The following is a 17,127-nucleotide window of genomic DNA, read 5'->3' as shown; positions in this document are numbered from 1 at the left end:
ATCGGAGCATCTTTGGATGCATTTTTGACAAATTAAAATTTATCATTATTGTGTACATTTGTATTCGTATATGATAACCAGTGAAATATTAAATTGTATATCTGGAAGAAGTTTTGAACATTAAATCACTGGACGAACCCTGCTACGACAAAATTCACAATTCCCTTTCCCTACTAGTTTTACAATTGAATTTTCCATTATTCGCACTACTTTTGTCGACCTCTGTAAGTAATTTCCTATTTCTGACTCTATGTTTCCAGTTAGTTTGTTCTATAGTTTATTATTACCGTTACCAATACCATTCATGCAAACGTAACGTATATCTAGTTTCACTTCTTGGTTTTTTGTCTTTTCTCATTCACTTCACTCGAAGAAGGATTTGTTCATTTCCTTGCACTTTTTCCCTTCGCCTTCTGCATTTCATTTCTTTTCATTTTAATTTAAATATTCGCATGTCTCAGTAAATTAGTGGTAACGCCAACCATACACCATAGACGACGCTTGCCATCGTGTATTTCAAACTTCCAATGTAATTGTTCAGCCTCCGGTGCACGAGAGAAGGAAGAACGCTGCCACCAAATCAAATGCAAATACATATAAGACTATAATCAGAGCATAACTTGGCTGTATGTGCGGTGTCTTCCTAGTTATTCTCGCTTTTGGCAAAGTTTGCCAACTCGCAAATGCGGAGTAGCGTACATTCGGTTACTTATGACTGGTGTCTTATGTAGTGGCAGTATATTGTGGTCGAAACAGTGCACAGTGGCTAGAAAGTGAGTTTCTACTTGTATTTATTAATTTATATGACGAATGGTAATATATATGGCAGTTACATAGATATCTATTAAAATAACACTCCATTCTCTATATGCAGAATTTGTGCTATATCCAAATCGGAACCGATTATCACAAATTTATAGTCTTCTGGTCAATATAGTAGATTGTGCCAAGTTTCATCGCATGTGTACAATTAATCTGGCCAGAATTTTGTTAATATAAATACGTAAAGGCATAATACCGTGAATCGTGGACTAAATAATACGCCACGTTGGAGCAGGTAATTTTAGAATTATACAGCAAAACTGCTTTAAAGGGGTGGTATTGCGAAGCCACTATTAAATCGATGTATTCACCGTTCCGCCCATTTCAAATACTTCATACCCTGTTCTTCCAAGATAATAAGCTGTAATTTTCTATTCATTAAAAAATCCGCTGCATAACAGAGTCTCAATTATTTTGCGAATTTCATCAACTCCATATTTTTATACCCTTCACCACACTGTGGTACAGGGTATTATGTCTTTGTGCATATGTTTGTAACAGGCAAAAATAATTAGATTGGTTCCTTTTGAGAATATGCATAGAATCACTTTGGATTTATGCATGTCAAAATGTACAAAGTACAGGTCGCATTTATGATCCGAATTGGATGAAATTTGGCACAGGTCTTGGCAACGAACCCTATTGAAATTGGAGAAAATCGGTCCACGTTTAGGCATAGCTCCCATATAAGCGTACCCCCAAATTTTCGGAATTTATAAACTGAATGCTGAAATTTGGCTTTCAGGGGTAGCATCCTTATAAATAAAGGTTCTGTTAAACACCGACTGAAATTTGGTACTTTGAGTTCTTATTGGGTAGCAAACCTCCCTACCAAAAATTATGAATTAAGGTCCATTTTTCGGAGAGCCCTCATATAAGGGTACCCTCAAATTTCGGTATTTTCTGGTTCTTCGGCTCGTTTTATAACTGAATTCTCTGAAATTTTGTACATTGGGTTCTTATTGGGTACCAAATTACTCCACTAAAAAATATAAATATAGGTACAGTTTTTCTGGTAGCCCCCATATAACGGTAACCCGAATTTTTAGTATTTTGGGGGTTTGATCGCATTTTTAGTACTATGAGTTCTTATTGGGTAGCAAAGATCTACACTACAAATTATAAATATGGCCCATTTTTTCTGGTATCCCCCATATAAGGGTACCCCCAATTTTCCTTGAACCAAATTCTTTATGTCTTTGTGCATATGTTTGTAACAGGCAAAAGGAAACGAGATAGACACATGGTTCCTTTTGAGAATATGCATCGAATCACTTTTTTGAGTCGATTTAAGCACGAAATTTGGCACAGCGTAACAAATTAGGTCTAGAATGATGTGTATTAAGTTTCCTGAAAATCGGTTCAGATTTATATATAGCTCCCATATATATTTTCGTCCGATTTAATGTAAATGGTGCACCAAAGTCCCTATATATCTTTCGATTTGCACGAAATTTGGCACAGTTTCCTGAAACTCGGTTCAGATTTTGATATAGATCTCATATATATTATCGTCCGATTTAAGGTAAATTGTGCACAAAAGTCCCTATATATCTCTCGGTTTGCACTAAATTTGGTTCAGCGTAATGAATTAGGTCTAGATGTGTGTTAAGTTTCCTGAAATCGGTTCAGATTTAGTTTGCAGAATGGCATGTTTATGGATCGATTTTCATGTTAGTGGTCCTTCAAAAATTCGACGTCTGTTATGATTCATCGGTTGAATATACCCAAAGTGGTGAAGGGTATCATATAGTCGGCCCGTCCGACTTTACTACTTTCCTTACTGGTTTAGACTTAGATTACGACTGCAACTATTTTCATTTTGAACCACTGTACATCGAACTATTCTCAAGAACGTGCCGGAGCATTGACGTGGTTTATAACTGAATGTTTGGCGGCATCCTGGTTCTGTTAAACACCAATGTTAAAATAAAAGCTGTACAATGTGCAGTTTTTTTTTTTGTCGTTTTTGTTTTTGGTAATTCACGCCAAACACAGACAGACACTCAAAAACACAAACTATGATTCAACCAATACCACCATCACCATGCGAAGCGTGAGCGAGAAGAGCATAATAAAGTTTTGCCAAACATTTCTCTGAAATAGATTAATGCACCTGACAAATAGATTATTGCTTTGCAATTTATTTTCATTTTTATTCTCTTTAACGTAGGAAACGTCGTTTATTTCTTGCCAATTCAACGAAGCGTAGCAATGCGTTTGCTGCCAGCATCAAAATTCCTTCTATTCGGTCATGGTCTGGTTGTGGGTCTGCTTGTCTGTCTGTCTGCCAGCCAGGGTGCACTGGAAGTTGTCATTGCCAATGCCACCACATGGTGTTGCGAATGGGTTTCGGCTGAAATTTAAACATGAATTGAATTCAATTGAATTATATGATATTTTCAAAATCATGGCATACATTTTATGAGATCATAATATTAGGAAATTTTGCTTTAATATACAAAAATTAAAGAATATGTATACTTAAATGCAAATTCAAAATTTGACATGTTGGTGTTACACTTCAAATGTCTTTGGACCAAACCCGCTTTAGACAATTTCAAGTCGATTTGAAAATATCCGTATGTATTTCTGGTAGGTGCGGACTATAACTCTATTCAAATTTCTTTCAAACCTTAATCTAGGTCGAAGACCAAACTCATGGTCATCTCTTTAATAAAAACACGTATGTAATATAGAGCGCTTGAAGAATCCACCCCCATAAATTTCCAAAATTGTAAATTTAACAAAAATGCTCCACCTCGAAACTAGACAGTAATTCTATTACAAAAACATCTTGACGTATTAAATAAATTTGTGCATCATTATTTAATACGATCTATTATACTCATACGTACGTATCTTGTAAATTCAAATTTCATTCACAGAAGTCATTACGGGTACATAGGGACTAATGAGTACTAATAAAAACCACAGAATAAGAATACTGCTGATAATTAAATATAAAAGGATGTTATGAACTTGGCAGCAAAACAAAAAAAAAAACGAATTACAAACTAACAAAAAATCCGGAACAAAACAAACAATCAAATAGAAATGTATGAACTCATGTGGTTTAAGGAAATTCAGATGTGCTAAAGTTGGTTAGGGTGGCCCAACTAAAGCTCAATGGGGTGTCGTAATTCTAATTGCTTATAAAATACATATTTTTTTGTGAGAAAACATTTTAAATAATTCTAAACAAATAATTATTTAAAAGGATGAAAAACATATAATTTCTTTTTTGGGACAATCCTAATATTGGAACTACTGCTACATTTAGATGTAGAGAAAAAAGGCTTTGCATTTGAAGAGAGTAAGTGAATTCAAGACGTATGTACACGGGACTACTACAAAAACTGTTGAGGTTTCTTGTTATAAATTAGTACTTTTTTATTTTTTAATTCAAGCCAAGCTATTTCAAATTCCTCACATTCAAAGCACATAATAAGCCTCAACAAAAAATAGCTTTCAAATGAATATATGAGAAGCAAAATAACAGACGTAAAAAAACAATGATGAGTAGAACAAACACAAAAACACAGAAGTACAAGTCGGAAATAAGAAAAAAATTATAAATTAATGATGAAGATAAACCACCAGGACCACCATATGGACAAGTAGAACATGGCTACTTATGTTTGTCTGTTTATCTTTGCTGTTGAAACAGCATGGCGCACCGTAAAAAAGCCAACGTACATGATGACTTGGAAAATATGGCTGACCGACAGACGTCGTCGACCACAACGACAGACTGATTGTCCGAGTAACTGACAGTCATTTTCAGATAAATGGCAACGGAAGCTGTTACAACAATGCCAGTGTAATTGTGTAAATTGAAACTATAGTCATGCATCAGACCGACCGACTGCCCGGCGAGCGACCAACAATCAACAGTGGTATATATTACTGCAGCATCTTTCTTAATGTGTATAGATGTATGTATGTATGTATATTTGACGTAGTTGCAAGTGTATGTTGTCAAACACAATATTTGATTTGTACCAAGCATATTTGAACACACATACTTATGTACAAGCAGACAGAAACTGCATAGCACATAACCACTTTTACAAACTGAAAGTGACTATTATCGGAAATTTATTAATTTCTAGTACTACTAGTGCCGTTAGGATTTAAAATAATTAAAAGTATACAGCTGACGGCAATATTTCGATACTACATTATTTTCGATATCACGAAATTAAATAAAAACAAATGAAAAAAACAGTGAGCGGAGCAGTATAGTCGGACGGGCCGACCATATGATACCCTACACAACTACCACGAAAGCACACTTTCGGTGGTTCTATATTCTGAGCCTGGACAATATTTCGTGATATTTGCAACCTTTTTACCGATTATGGATCAACAACTCCACTTTCTAAGTCTTGCATATTTTCCAAAATGTTTTTTCTTGAAGTGAATTTTTACGCCATAAAATAAAAAAATGGTCACTTTAGGTTTTGGTTGATTTGACCCTCGGAAAATTGACCTATCATCATCTAAACAGCCGCTCTAAGTATTTGATCAGATCCCCTTCACATTGTATAATATGTGATGTTCTGCATATAATAATTGTCTCTAGAGCGACTAGAAAATCTGACAAAATTAAGGTCTTCGGTTCATTGCACCCCCTGAATGAAATCTCAACTTCACCGAAAACTATAGGCGTCGTCCTTGACCATAATCGGAATTTCATGTACAATTTCAAAGCGATCAGCGCGACATTTCCCTTTACCTAATTACGTATAACTCCAGAGATGGTCCGTCAGAAAAAGGGACGTAAATGACATACATTTCCGACGTATAATACATACGTCAGAAACGTCCGAAACCCACCCAAAACCATTAGTTTTTTGACAAGATAGCTATTCCCATTAATCAATTCGAAAATTACGCATGCTTTACTTAAATCCATACAAAATGTCAAAATTTTCTTCTCAAAAAAGTTTAGAATTTTGTATCAACTGTAGTAAGAAATAATCAGATGTACGAAAAATTAATATATATTCTTGAAAATAACTGTATATGGTAATAATATTGAAATAAATGACTTTTACTACATCTAATACATTTTATACAGGTATATGACGTTTTCGACGATTACAAAATTTTGACCTAAAAATTCGTCACACGGACAATCCCTGTATAAATCCCACATCAGAGTACATACAGCCATATAATTGGTATCAATTTGAAGGTCAACAACTCCTCTTGGATATACTATTAACTTCTCGGGAATATGTCCTTCAGGAGCAAGTATATACACCCCAGAAAAAAATTGTAATTTTTCACACAAAAGTCATGGTCCATTTGACCCGCTAAATATTGACCGATCTTTATCAAAACAGGCGTGCTTATTCTTAAGCCCGAACCCCTTCTCCATGTAAAATTTAACGATGTTCGGACCATAACTGCGGCCTCTGGAGCGACCAGAAAAACCGACAAAAATTTAGTATTTGTTTGTATTGAGAAGTTGGCATTCCTGATTACCATTTAAAAGAACGCCATTTTATGTTGTGTTCTCTTAAATTTGGTTCAAATTTTTACTAGTTTTGTGGGTTGAGGAACGTTTTTCTAGTGAAAAGTTCCAAAACTTGTAAAATTAGTAGATTCTTTTAGGTTCTGGAATGGAACTATCATTTAAATCCTCCAAGATGATAACCAAAATTTAAATAGGAACAAAGTAAAAATGTAAATCTATAATGAACAAATTTTGCAAGGAAGTATGTTACTCGTTCACAACCTCATATTAGAGGCAAATATGCTATTAAAAAGGCTTAAATCGGCTAGTATGTTTCATAATAGTCGATATAAAAGACATGGATCGATATTTTCCGTTTTTAAAATCAGTCAATCTATCATAAATATTATATTATGGACCACATAATAAGTAAGATTCGATACAAGCCGCGCATTTTACTAATGCGCATAAAAAAGACAAATAAGCAAACCAGTTCCAATTTCTATCGTCTATTTTCATAAAATTAGAAACCTACGTATTCGATATAAAATATGAAATTCCTAAAGGGGGAAACACATATGAGGATTCAGGCCAGCACTCTTAAGTTGGCTTCGTATAAATTGTCAATTTAAAAAGGAATGTCAGAGTCAAACTTCAATTTGGACGTCGTTCTCCTTTATTCTTTTACAATAAAAGAAGCTTATGTGTTTCGCTCTTTGGGGGAGATATGGGGGCTTCCTTAAAAAGTGAACCGATATTGGTAATTTTAATGAGAGAATCCAACATAACAAATTACAACAATTTCGGTTGAAAAACGAGGTGAAAATGAGGGCTTCCCGAAAAAGTGAACCGATTCTGATAATTGTTAATGTGGAGATTTGGCACCCAACAAAAATGACGGTCTAAAACGCGTTAAACACCCCAAAGTAATGAAATTGTTGGGGATACCTTTATATGGTGGCTACCCGAAAAAATTAATAATTTTTAGTGTGAAGATTTAGTCTCCAATAAGAACTCAATGTGCCAAATTACGGCGAATACGGAACAATCATTTGCAATCTCTTGCGAATGTTCGCATTGCACGAAAAATTCACAAACGAGAAAGCTTCGCAGCAAGCGTCGTCAATTCATTCATTCGCGAGCATTCCTTGCTGAAGAACATTCTTTTGAAAAAGTAAAAAAAAACAAATGTTCGAGAATGCTCGTGAGCACTGTTAAAAACAACAACAAACAATAACATAATAAAAAAAGTAAACACACACACACAACGAATGAATGTGTGTGTGTAACAGAAAGTGTGTGGTATAGCAAAACACATGTTCACGAACGTTTGTTGTTATTGTTGTTGCTGTTTGGAGCATTCGTGAGAATTCGGGAATGTTTGTTTTCAGTCGTGAGAGAATGTCAGAAAGAATTTCAACCAGGGCTGCCATATTTGCCGATTTATCGGCATTTTGACGATTTTTCACTCTAAAAATGGAAAATGCCGATTTTCCGATTTTTGCCTCAGAATTGCCGATATTTCAACAATCGAAAAAACTTGTCTAACTTTTTAATTTAATACGGCGTTACCATACAAACATATAAAATTGGCAGCTTTAAATCATTATAACTATCGGCGACTCGCCGCAGCCGTTTTCAATGGCTTAGATATATGCATTTTTTGTCAGCATTGTACTCTGTCTAGTTTACATTTTACATCGAATAAGGAGAATCTTTAGGCTCCGAGTTTAGGGAGTTAAACTTTCTGAATTTTGAAGAAATTTTTGAAAATGCAGAATATATTTTAAAAAGTTTTTGGAAAAATTTTTCAGAAATAAACGTGGGGACTCCAATTTAGCTTTTCCAGTTTTGTCTAAAAAATAAAAGAATTATGGTTCTTACACTCCACAGCAAATGTGAACGAATTTTTAGTCAGGTAAACCTTAACAAAACTAAAATTAGAAGCTCATAATTCAAATTGTTTTAATATCAAAATTGATAATGAATTACTAAAAATGTGTAATAAAAATATGTACTAGTTTGTAAGTTATTTTTATGACCTTAATACCTGTGTTATACGTAAATCTGAAAGATCTCACTAGTGTACATAATAATTACTATATTTGAGAAAAATCTACATTTTTTATAGAAAAATGAAATGATATGTTATTTTTTTATACAGAATTGAGTTTGTTATCTTTTTTAATGTAATAAACAACATTGATTTGTTATAAACCAAAAAAATATGAATTTATTTATACACACACAACGATATGCTGCCGATTTTTTTGCCGTTTTTTAAAAATACAAATGCCGATTATGCCGATTTTTTTCTGAAAAATTGACGATTTTTCATGAAATTTAACTGGCAGCACTGATTTCAACCACCAAACGAAACGAACAATCGTTATTGTGTGCTCTCATTCGTTTGCTATGTGTGTGCGAACATTCTTTGGCGAATGCTCGTTTGGTAAAGAATTTATCGCCATAAATTCATTCGTAAAATGAGCACAAAACGAAAAGAATGTATTTTCATTCATTCGCGATCCAATTTTTGCGCACCCTGCTTAGTATACCCCCATACTATTTTGGGGCCTAAATTGAAAATGTTTTGCGAAAAAAAAGTTTTTTATCCTCTATGAATGCCTAATTACAGTCACTTACGCCTTTCGGGCCATCAACATATTTATAATGGGGCGGAACTTTTATATGCTATTCCAAAACTTGGACTGATATATCCCAATACCAAATTATTATGTATTGTATAAAAACTGAAAAGTGCCGCATAACACCAAAAATTGAGAATATGAGCAATATACTTACCCAATTCATGACTTTTTGTAGGGAAACCTATCAATGAGAATCAAATATAAAGTTACAGTCGATTCTTAAAGTTAGATCAAACATTTGAAACCCTACACCATGTGCTGTGAATTAAAAATTTCTTAAAAAGATTTGTCAAATTATATGCACTCTGGTTTGAAAATTGGTCTTAAAAACATTGTGGAAAGAAGTATATTTTATTCACGAGGAATTCGAAATGCCAAATTACTGTTAATTCGATGCAAATGACCTGTATTGGATATTTTTAATATTGCAAATGGCTAAATGTCAAAACTTGGCATTACGTAGATCATTTTCGGCAAACATGTGTTTTTTCCTCGAAGAAACTGAAATGCCAAATTACCAACATGGAGAAACAATTTTTTGCACAAAATACTTTTTCATCCTTCAAGAATCCATAATTCCAATTTACAGTTCCCTTAATGGGAATATACTGCTAAAACCTTTAAAGTGCCGAAAATGAGGTGCAACATTTGTATGGGGGCTATGACAAAACAAGGACCCATATTATAATTTTCTTCACCTCCAAAAAATGGAATGTCAGATTAAGGTTAATGCGACTTTATAATACGGAGCATTGAATCATTATCAGGCCAGATCTAATGTGCAGACTTCATACAAGCGTTCAAAACTGTAACTTCCTTTGTGTGCACCACCCACACGGAAACGGATTTTGTACCAAGGAACTTAGGAAATATAACCCATATTTCGATGAGGCAATTTTCTGATGTCTATTGCAATAGAAGTAAACTCTGATGGAGACCGGTAATTAGAACTCTTCAAGCGTTCGACACAGTGCTGCTCAATGATATCATTGGAAAGTTTCTATAAAACCAAACCTGGTGAATATGACTCATGACTGATGTGCAGAAAAATTTTCCCATTGAACCCAAATTGAGTGGTCAATTAATGTTTTAAAATGCGATATGGAAAGGAGCAATCTATGTGTCGAACATATACATTGACGCGTCAAACTCAATCAACATATTTCTGATTTCTTCATAGCAATTGTGATGTTTAGTAGAGGGAACATATATAATATAATCGAAATCAATTTGCTAGTGCTTTCATGAGTTTCTAACTAGTTACTTGCTCCAGTGGGTATAAACATACATGTGACTAACTAATTTCATATGAGCAGAATGATATATGCATATTTGGTATGAATCATGTATGATGTGATATTATTACAGTAACTGACTGACAGAAATCTACTTAACGACGTAGGTATGGAAATTTATGAAAAAAAAACAATTCCCTTAAAGAACACATACATTTGTATTACTTTCGAAGGAACCAGAGGATTTTAAAACTGTGGAGCAACATAAAATAAATCTAATCTAGGTGACCCGATACTAAAAGTATATTGGACTCGGATATGATATTTCTATAAGAGCAATAATCGAAAATCGCACTTATAAATGATTTTTTTTGAGAAGGGATTTCCAAACTCAATTAATATGATGTATCAGAACATAGAAAATATTGTAGTGGATGTTTTCAAATTACAATATTATTATTTGACTTGGCGGAACTTTTCTATCTCGACAAATTCTAACAAATTATTAACTATGATATTCAATTCTGACAAAGTACAGTAGAAGATCCTCGTATATGCACAAATGCTGCGGTTTGCTATGAATGTAAAATAGGTATTCTCCTACATCCGTTTGTATGTGGGCATCAGAGGATAACATTGTTGTTGTTGTTGTCGTAGTTTAGACAACTACAGAACTATGACAAAGATAAATTTCTATGTATTATTAAATTAAATAGAAACAACAATTCACAACGTAAATATATACACATCCGTATATCTACAGCTACAAACATACAAATTTATGTCATAGAACGCAGTTCTGTTTGATAAACGTGGATTTGTAATTTGGTATGAGTACGAATATATTTGTGTGTATATATGTGTGGTGTATTTTGTTGTATGTTAATGGAACTGCAGTACAAAATGTGGACAATAAAGAATATCGGTGTGAGTTTAAAGCGAAAAATCATAACGATGCTATCGCATACGGGATACGCCGTACAGATGTTCTCTTCCGTTGAAAGACACTTCAAACTATAACGACCAACTGACAATAAGTGGAAACTCGTATATTTCTAGGAATTAAAATTCAACGTCAAAATGCATAACAGTGAAAAGGATTACTCCATGAATAATATAAACAACACCAAGAACGATGACAACAGCAACGTCCGTAGTAAAAGTAACGATAGTGCAAATAAAACAACAGCACATATACTACATGCAGACGTAATACTACTAGGATTTTGTGACAATTATTTTTATTTAAATATCGATTTAGTTTAAAAATTCATTGGAGCTCCAGGGAAGGTTGAAAAAGTGAGAAAAAGTCGAAAACTGCGAAAAATTTGCAAAAAATGTTTGAAGCTTATTTACATTTCCACGATTTTTTTATCGAGCTATTTTGATTATTATTTTTTTTAGATATTTTGGTAAAAATTGGTAGCGTATAATTCATTTAAGCCTTCATTTGTCAAATATTGAAAAATTTCAAAAAAAATAGAATTGAAATTATTTTATGTGAGAATACACAAACGTAACACTGTGCGACACGAAAATTTTTCAGGGGTTCTAACGTACCAAATCTGTTTTATTGGAGTCCCTGGACCAGGAAAATACTTTTGGTTTTTCTGGGTCACTCAAAATTAATTTTATAACGGTAAATATAGAGAAAAACGTGGTTTCATGGATTTTCAATTTGAAACTTGGATAAGTTATTTACTTTATAACGGATTGATATTATTCTTTTTTTCTTTCGAAGAGTACAATTTTTGCTTTCAAACAAGATATATATTTGGTAAATCGGTTGAGTATTGGCTGAGTTACAGCGGTAGAAATGTGAAAAAATACGCATAAAATGACAAAATTTATTTTTCTTCGGACTGTACGATGAAATTATGATATCAAGCTATATAAGTTTTATTATATTACGGGGAAGAAAATTAAGTTAGCTTTCGAAAATAATAAAAATTAAAAAAATCGGTTAAAAAATGGATGACTTATACACATTTTTGTATTGATTCGTGCATATTCTTCAAAGGAACTATGGGTCTATCTCGTTTCCTTTTGCCTGTTGCAAACATAACGGTTTCTAACAGGAAACGATACAGACCCATATTTCCTTTAGAGAACATAATAAGTATAATAAAATTATACTCTTCGAAAGAAAAAGAGAATAATATAAGTCTGTTAAAAAGTAAATAAGTTGTTCGAGTTTTAATTGAAATTCCATGAAACCACGTTTTTCTCTAAATTTACCGTTATAAAATTAATTTTCGAAGTGACCCAAAAAAAACCAAATGTATTTTCGTGGTCCAGAGACTCCAACTAAACAGAATTGGTACAGTACAACCCCTGAAAAAAAATGTTTGTCATGTTGTAGCACAGTGTAATTGAGAAGTATATAATTGAATGTGCAGGCGATCATTGAATGTATACGTTTGTGTCCATTCACAGAATTTTGATTCTAAGATCTATGACTAGATTATTTTAGTTCCATAGGAACACGTTGTCCCTTAAAGTACTTAAAATGTTGCTACGCCACGAGTAAATGAAATCAGGTGCCATTATATGGTGGTTATATGTCTAATCGGTTGTCAATATCTTTGAACGCATAAATACAAAACCTCGCAACATGGAGTCTCATTATGTTACCAATTCGTTTTACAAATGCCTCAACATGCCAATTACCGATATAATCAACTATAGTTCAATCGGGCCAAACTTTTATACCAGTAGTCGTTCGGGACTGCGGGTACCACTATGTGGAGGCTATATTAAAAAAGTAGACCGATTATACCAGTAGTCGTTCGGGACTGCGGAGGCTATATTAAAAAAGTAGACCGATATACCCAAATTACAGAAAATTTAGTTGAAATCTGTGCCCAACATCCCCCGATATATACTATTTTCATTACCAAATATCCAATCAAATCTCTATCTTAAATACTGCGATCACTATTCGACATAAATTTCGACATAAATTTTTATTCTGGTCAATAATATATAGGGCAGACTGGGGCACCTTCGGCACTTTTTTAGAGCTCTATATCTCAGTACTTATTCAACATATATAACAACTTTATGGCTGATTATTGTTCTCTGACACTTAATTATAAAAAATAGTACCAAAAGGATATAAAAAAATAGTATTAGTTAAAAAAATTTACAGTTTTGTAAAAAAAGTCAAATTCGCCGAATGTGCCCCAACCCGGGGTAGCTTCGGCATTTGATGGGGCACATTCGGCACCATAGTCATAGCCTGGTAATTATCATCGTTATCAGTGTGGTTGAAATTCAGATCCTATAAAGGCTCTATTTGATTTTAATACGCCACACAATGTTTGAATTATAGGGCTTTATTTTCTAGCACGTTTCATCTCAAGGTCGCACACACCATCAGAAATAGGGGTTCTCTATCGCATTTTCGTCAATACAAGCACGTTTGATCTTATATATGCAATTTCGAACCATATTAAAGGTTAGTTTTAATGACAAACTCAAAAACATTTTAAGGAAATAATATTGCACAATCTGTATATGTGCCCCACGAATGTGCTCCACTTTAAAATGCCGAATGTACTCCGAATGTAATTTTTCTAGTTTTTTTTTTTTCTTTTTTTCGATCAGTTTTGTAAAAACATTATATTTTTAAATATTTCTATAATAATATATGTATTTAAATTGTACGGCTGTATTACCCAAATACGTCGAATACAAAATAAATAATACAAATAATACAAACCGCAAAACAAAATTGAGAATTTATTAAATTAATCCACGTATTTTTAGTTTCTATTCAAAATTTCAAATTTCCAGAATGTTTTGTTTTTGTTTTCAACAAAAGAAAAATACGTTCTGTCAAAGTTGAAATTGTTCAACTTTACATTTTGTACGTTCGGCGTATTTCGGTAACATTCATATAAATACATGTGTTCAACTTTTGTGGTGAAAAACGTCGAACGAGCTAGTTGAATTTTAGGTAAGGCTGTTAAGTTGAAAGATATAAAATGCTTACTTAGCATTGTGATACCGTTATGTGGAAGTCGTATAAACATATTGGTAAATAATCTAATTAAATGTGAATCCTGAATGACAATTCCGGCTCTTGATGTCTAAATTTCCATGAATTCAATTATTACAAAAAATATTCCACGGACATTTTAGAAGGGATAACAACGTTTGCTAGTTCGACAATTTCACTGCTTTATAATACTTATAAATTGGTTCACGAAAAAAGTCGCATTAACCGTTGTAATAATGGGAATGGAAAATTCTTTGGTGAGTGTATTATGAACCCAGATGAACAAAGTCAAGCTTTTAGATACAATAGGTTTTTTGTAAAGAAGCTATAAATAGCTTCTGGAGAGAATATACCCAACGAAACATCAGTTGCGAGATCCGAAACTATAGTCTTCCCTGTGTTACCCCTTGGTGAACAATGCCACACTTTCCCCACTAATGAAAAGTTGTGTGTTTATGAACACAACGACAAAATGGGATTACGCCTGACTGTTTTGCAATAACAAAATACAAATGGTATCCCCAAAACACACCAGCACTAGTGAATTTATGTAAACGTTATACAAAATACGATGTGAGTAATGTTTCTAAAAAAAAAATTCATGAAATCTGTTGCTGCAAACATTGTTAAATACAAAATATTGGCAATAAAAGTGAAATCGAAATTTGAATCAGGAATGTATATGTGTATATATATATATATATATATATATATGTTCGTCGTGCAAAATTTCGTTACAATCGAACTAACGTAGGGTCTTTGATTCAGAAACCGATTTCAACAAGATGCGATTAGCGACTATAGATTATATTAGGGTGTTTGTGCATAAAATCGGAGAAATATACATATAGGAGCTAGATAAAAACCTCAACTGTTAAAAACAATATATGGGCACATAAACCCGTGGCACAATAAGAACATAACCTACTGATTAAAATTTTTCTTTTGTGTGCCCCTGTTCTTCCAAAACAATAACTCAATTTGTATATATATATTTTTTTTGTAGTGTCTTGAATAAATATAAAAAAATAAGATATTTTCAATTTCAGTTGTAGTTAAAATTCAACAGCATTACAATATTCAGAGAAAAATCTTTCATAGTTTTGGGGAAAAATATTATTATAATCATATTTGCAACCCCATATTGTGAGAAAAAGAACTTGACATTTCATTAATTTTTAGCGATATTAATAAATCAAATAAACAAAGCAATATGTTGAATATGTTTATACGTAAAAAATACACTGTAAGACTTTACACTAAACTACAGTTTTTGTTAATTTCATCAATTCTACCATTGATTCTGATTGTACCATGATTCTATGTATATCCATAAATGGATAATAATGATTTATTTTGCATGTTACAAACATATGTACAAAGACATAATATTCTGTAGCACAGTGTCGTACACTTTTACAGGTTTCCAAAATAACGAAAAAGAACTATTCGTGGTCTTTTATTACAAGTTCCTTGCACATGTGATTTGTTTTTCTCAACTATTTCGATGTTATTGCACATTTCGAATTCTAAATGTTGTCGAAAATCCAGTATAATTTTGAAATACAAACAAATAACTTAAAATTTCCAATTAAATTAAATATTCTCGTTTGATTTTAATTTTAGGGTCATCGTTGCATTATCCCTCATCCGAAAACAATTACACAAATTCGAGTAGCATTTGTGCCAGCATTGGCAGTAATCAGGATACGCTGTGGCGCATGAAAATGTCTGCTGCTGCCGCAATGCAACAGCAGCAGCAACAACAACAACACCAGCAGCAACATCAACAACAACATCCGTCAACACAGATTTACATCGAAAGACCACCGTCTGCATTCAGTAGTTGTGGTGTCGGCGGTATTGGTGCTGGCGGTGGTGGTAGTGGTAGTGGCATTGGAGTCGGTGGAGATCCACTATCGCAGTATGTCGTCGACTATATCGGATATCCGGTGCCACCACCACCACATATAACATCGGTGACTGCTTCCGGTAGTCAACACAGTTTTCAAAGTGGCTGCCACAATGTGCCAAGCTTAAATGAAGCCGCTGCATCCGTCACCAGCACCACTACCAACACAACCACCGCTGATGCCGCAACCGCCACATCGATAAGCTCCACTAAAAACAGCTGCAGTACATTACAGCGACAGGAGAAAAAACATCAACAGCAACAGCAGCACATGGACAGTATGCAGCATAAGTCGGGAAGTGCCAGCCAACGTCATGGTACCCTAAAGAAATCCACCAAACATCATTCCCAGTATCCAGCATCAGCATCGATATCCATGGACCATCATCTATTTGGTAAGTAGAGAAATAAAACTGAAATCTAGAAATCTGAAGAGCTGTTTCAATTACAACCGTTATCGACAACAAAGCACTCACGCACAAAGACCACTATCGTCATTCTGGTCAATAGCTGTAGACCAATTTCAGTGGGACTTTGCGCCTCACACCTTTTCCAGCTGTGAATTTCAGTGGGAAGACACTATCGCAATGGATGTACACTTTCTACATACATATATATTTATTAATAATTCAGTTGGCCGTTCCATGTGCGTTGGTTTCGTCTTTCTCGTTTTGGTTGCCTTTATATCATTGGCGAGAATATTTGCTGAGTTACGAAATTTTAATTGGAAATATTTTTTTGTTTCATTTCTTACACAGCTTGCCGTGTCGTTGTCTGTATATTTTTCGCTGTGATAGTTTTGTTAATATTTTCAACTGTTCCAGAGCATAAATCATAATTCCCAACCTATTTACTATCCGCAGGGATACACAGACAGGCAGACACACTCACATTGTAGCATTTCAAATAAATTCATTTGGGGTAACGAAATACTTCCTTTTGAATTAAAAATATTTTTTTTAATAAAATTTAGTTTTTAAAGATGTCTGTGGTTTATGATTGCGTAGGGAGTATTTCTAGGAATCACAATTTGTAAT

The 17,127-nt window shown here is 33.6% G+C and overlaps 1 protein-coding gene across 1 annotated transcript in view; it reads left to right on the top strand.

Moving 5' to 3' along the window:
* Window positions 1-16,485, top strand: part of LOC133337823 (uncharacterized) — a gene marked incomplete at its 3' end in the record, with an annotated part of 91,609 nt that extends 75,124 nt beyond the window's left edge. The window contains exon 9 of the mRNA XM_061546027.1: window positions 15,805-16,485. Within this exon, the coding sequence (XP_061402011.1) occupies window positions 15,805-16,485 (681 nt within the window). The remainder of the gene's footprint in view (window positions 1-15,804) is intronic.
* Between the last annotated feature and the right edge of the window lie 642 nt (window positions 16,486-17,127).

Source organism: Musca vetustissima, unplaced genomic scaffold (genome assembly GCF_032173495.1).
Source record: "Musca vetustissima isolate MV318-11 ecotype Yass unplaced genomic scaffold, APGP_CSIRO_Mvet_v1 utg994, whole genome shotgun sequence".
NCBI classification, from domain to species: domain Eukaryota; kingdom Metazoa; phylum Arthropoda; class Insecta; order Diptera; family Muscidae; genus Musca; species Musca vetustissima.
Note: the sequence above shows the minus strand (reverse complement) of the source record. Positions and strands in the feature narration are given on the sequence as shown.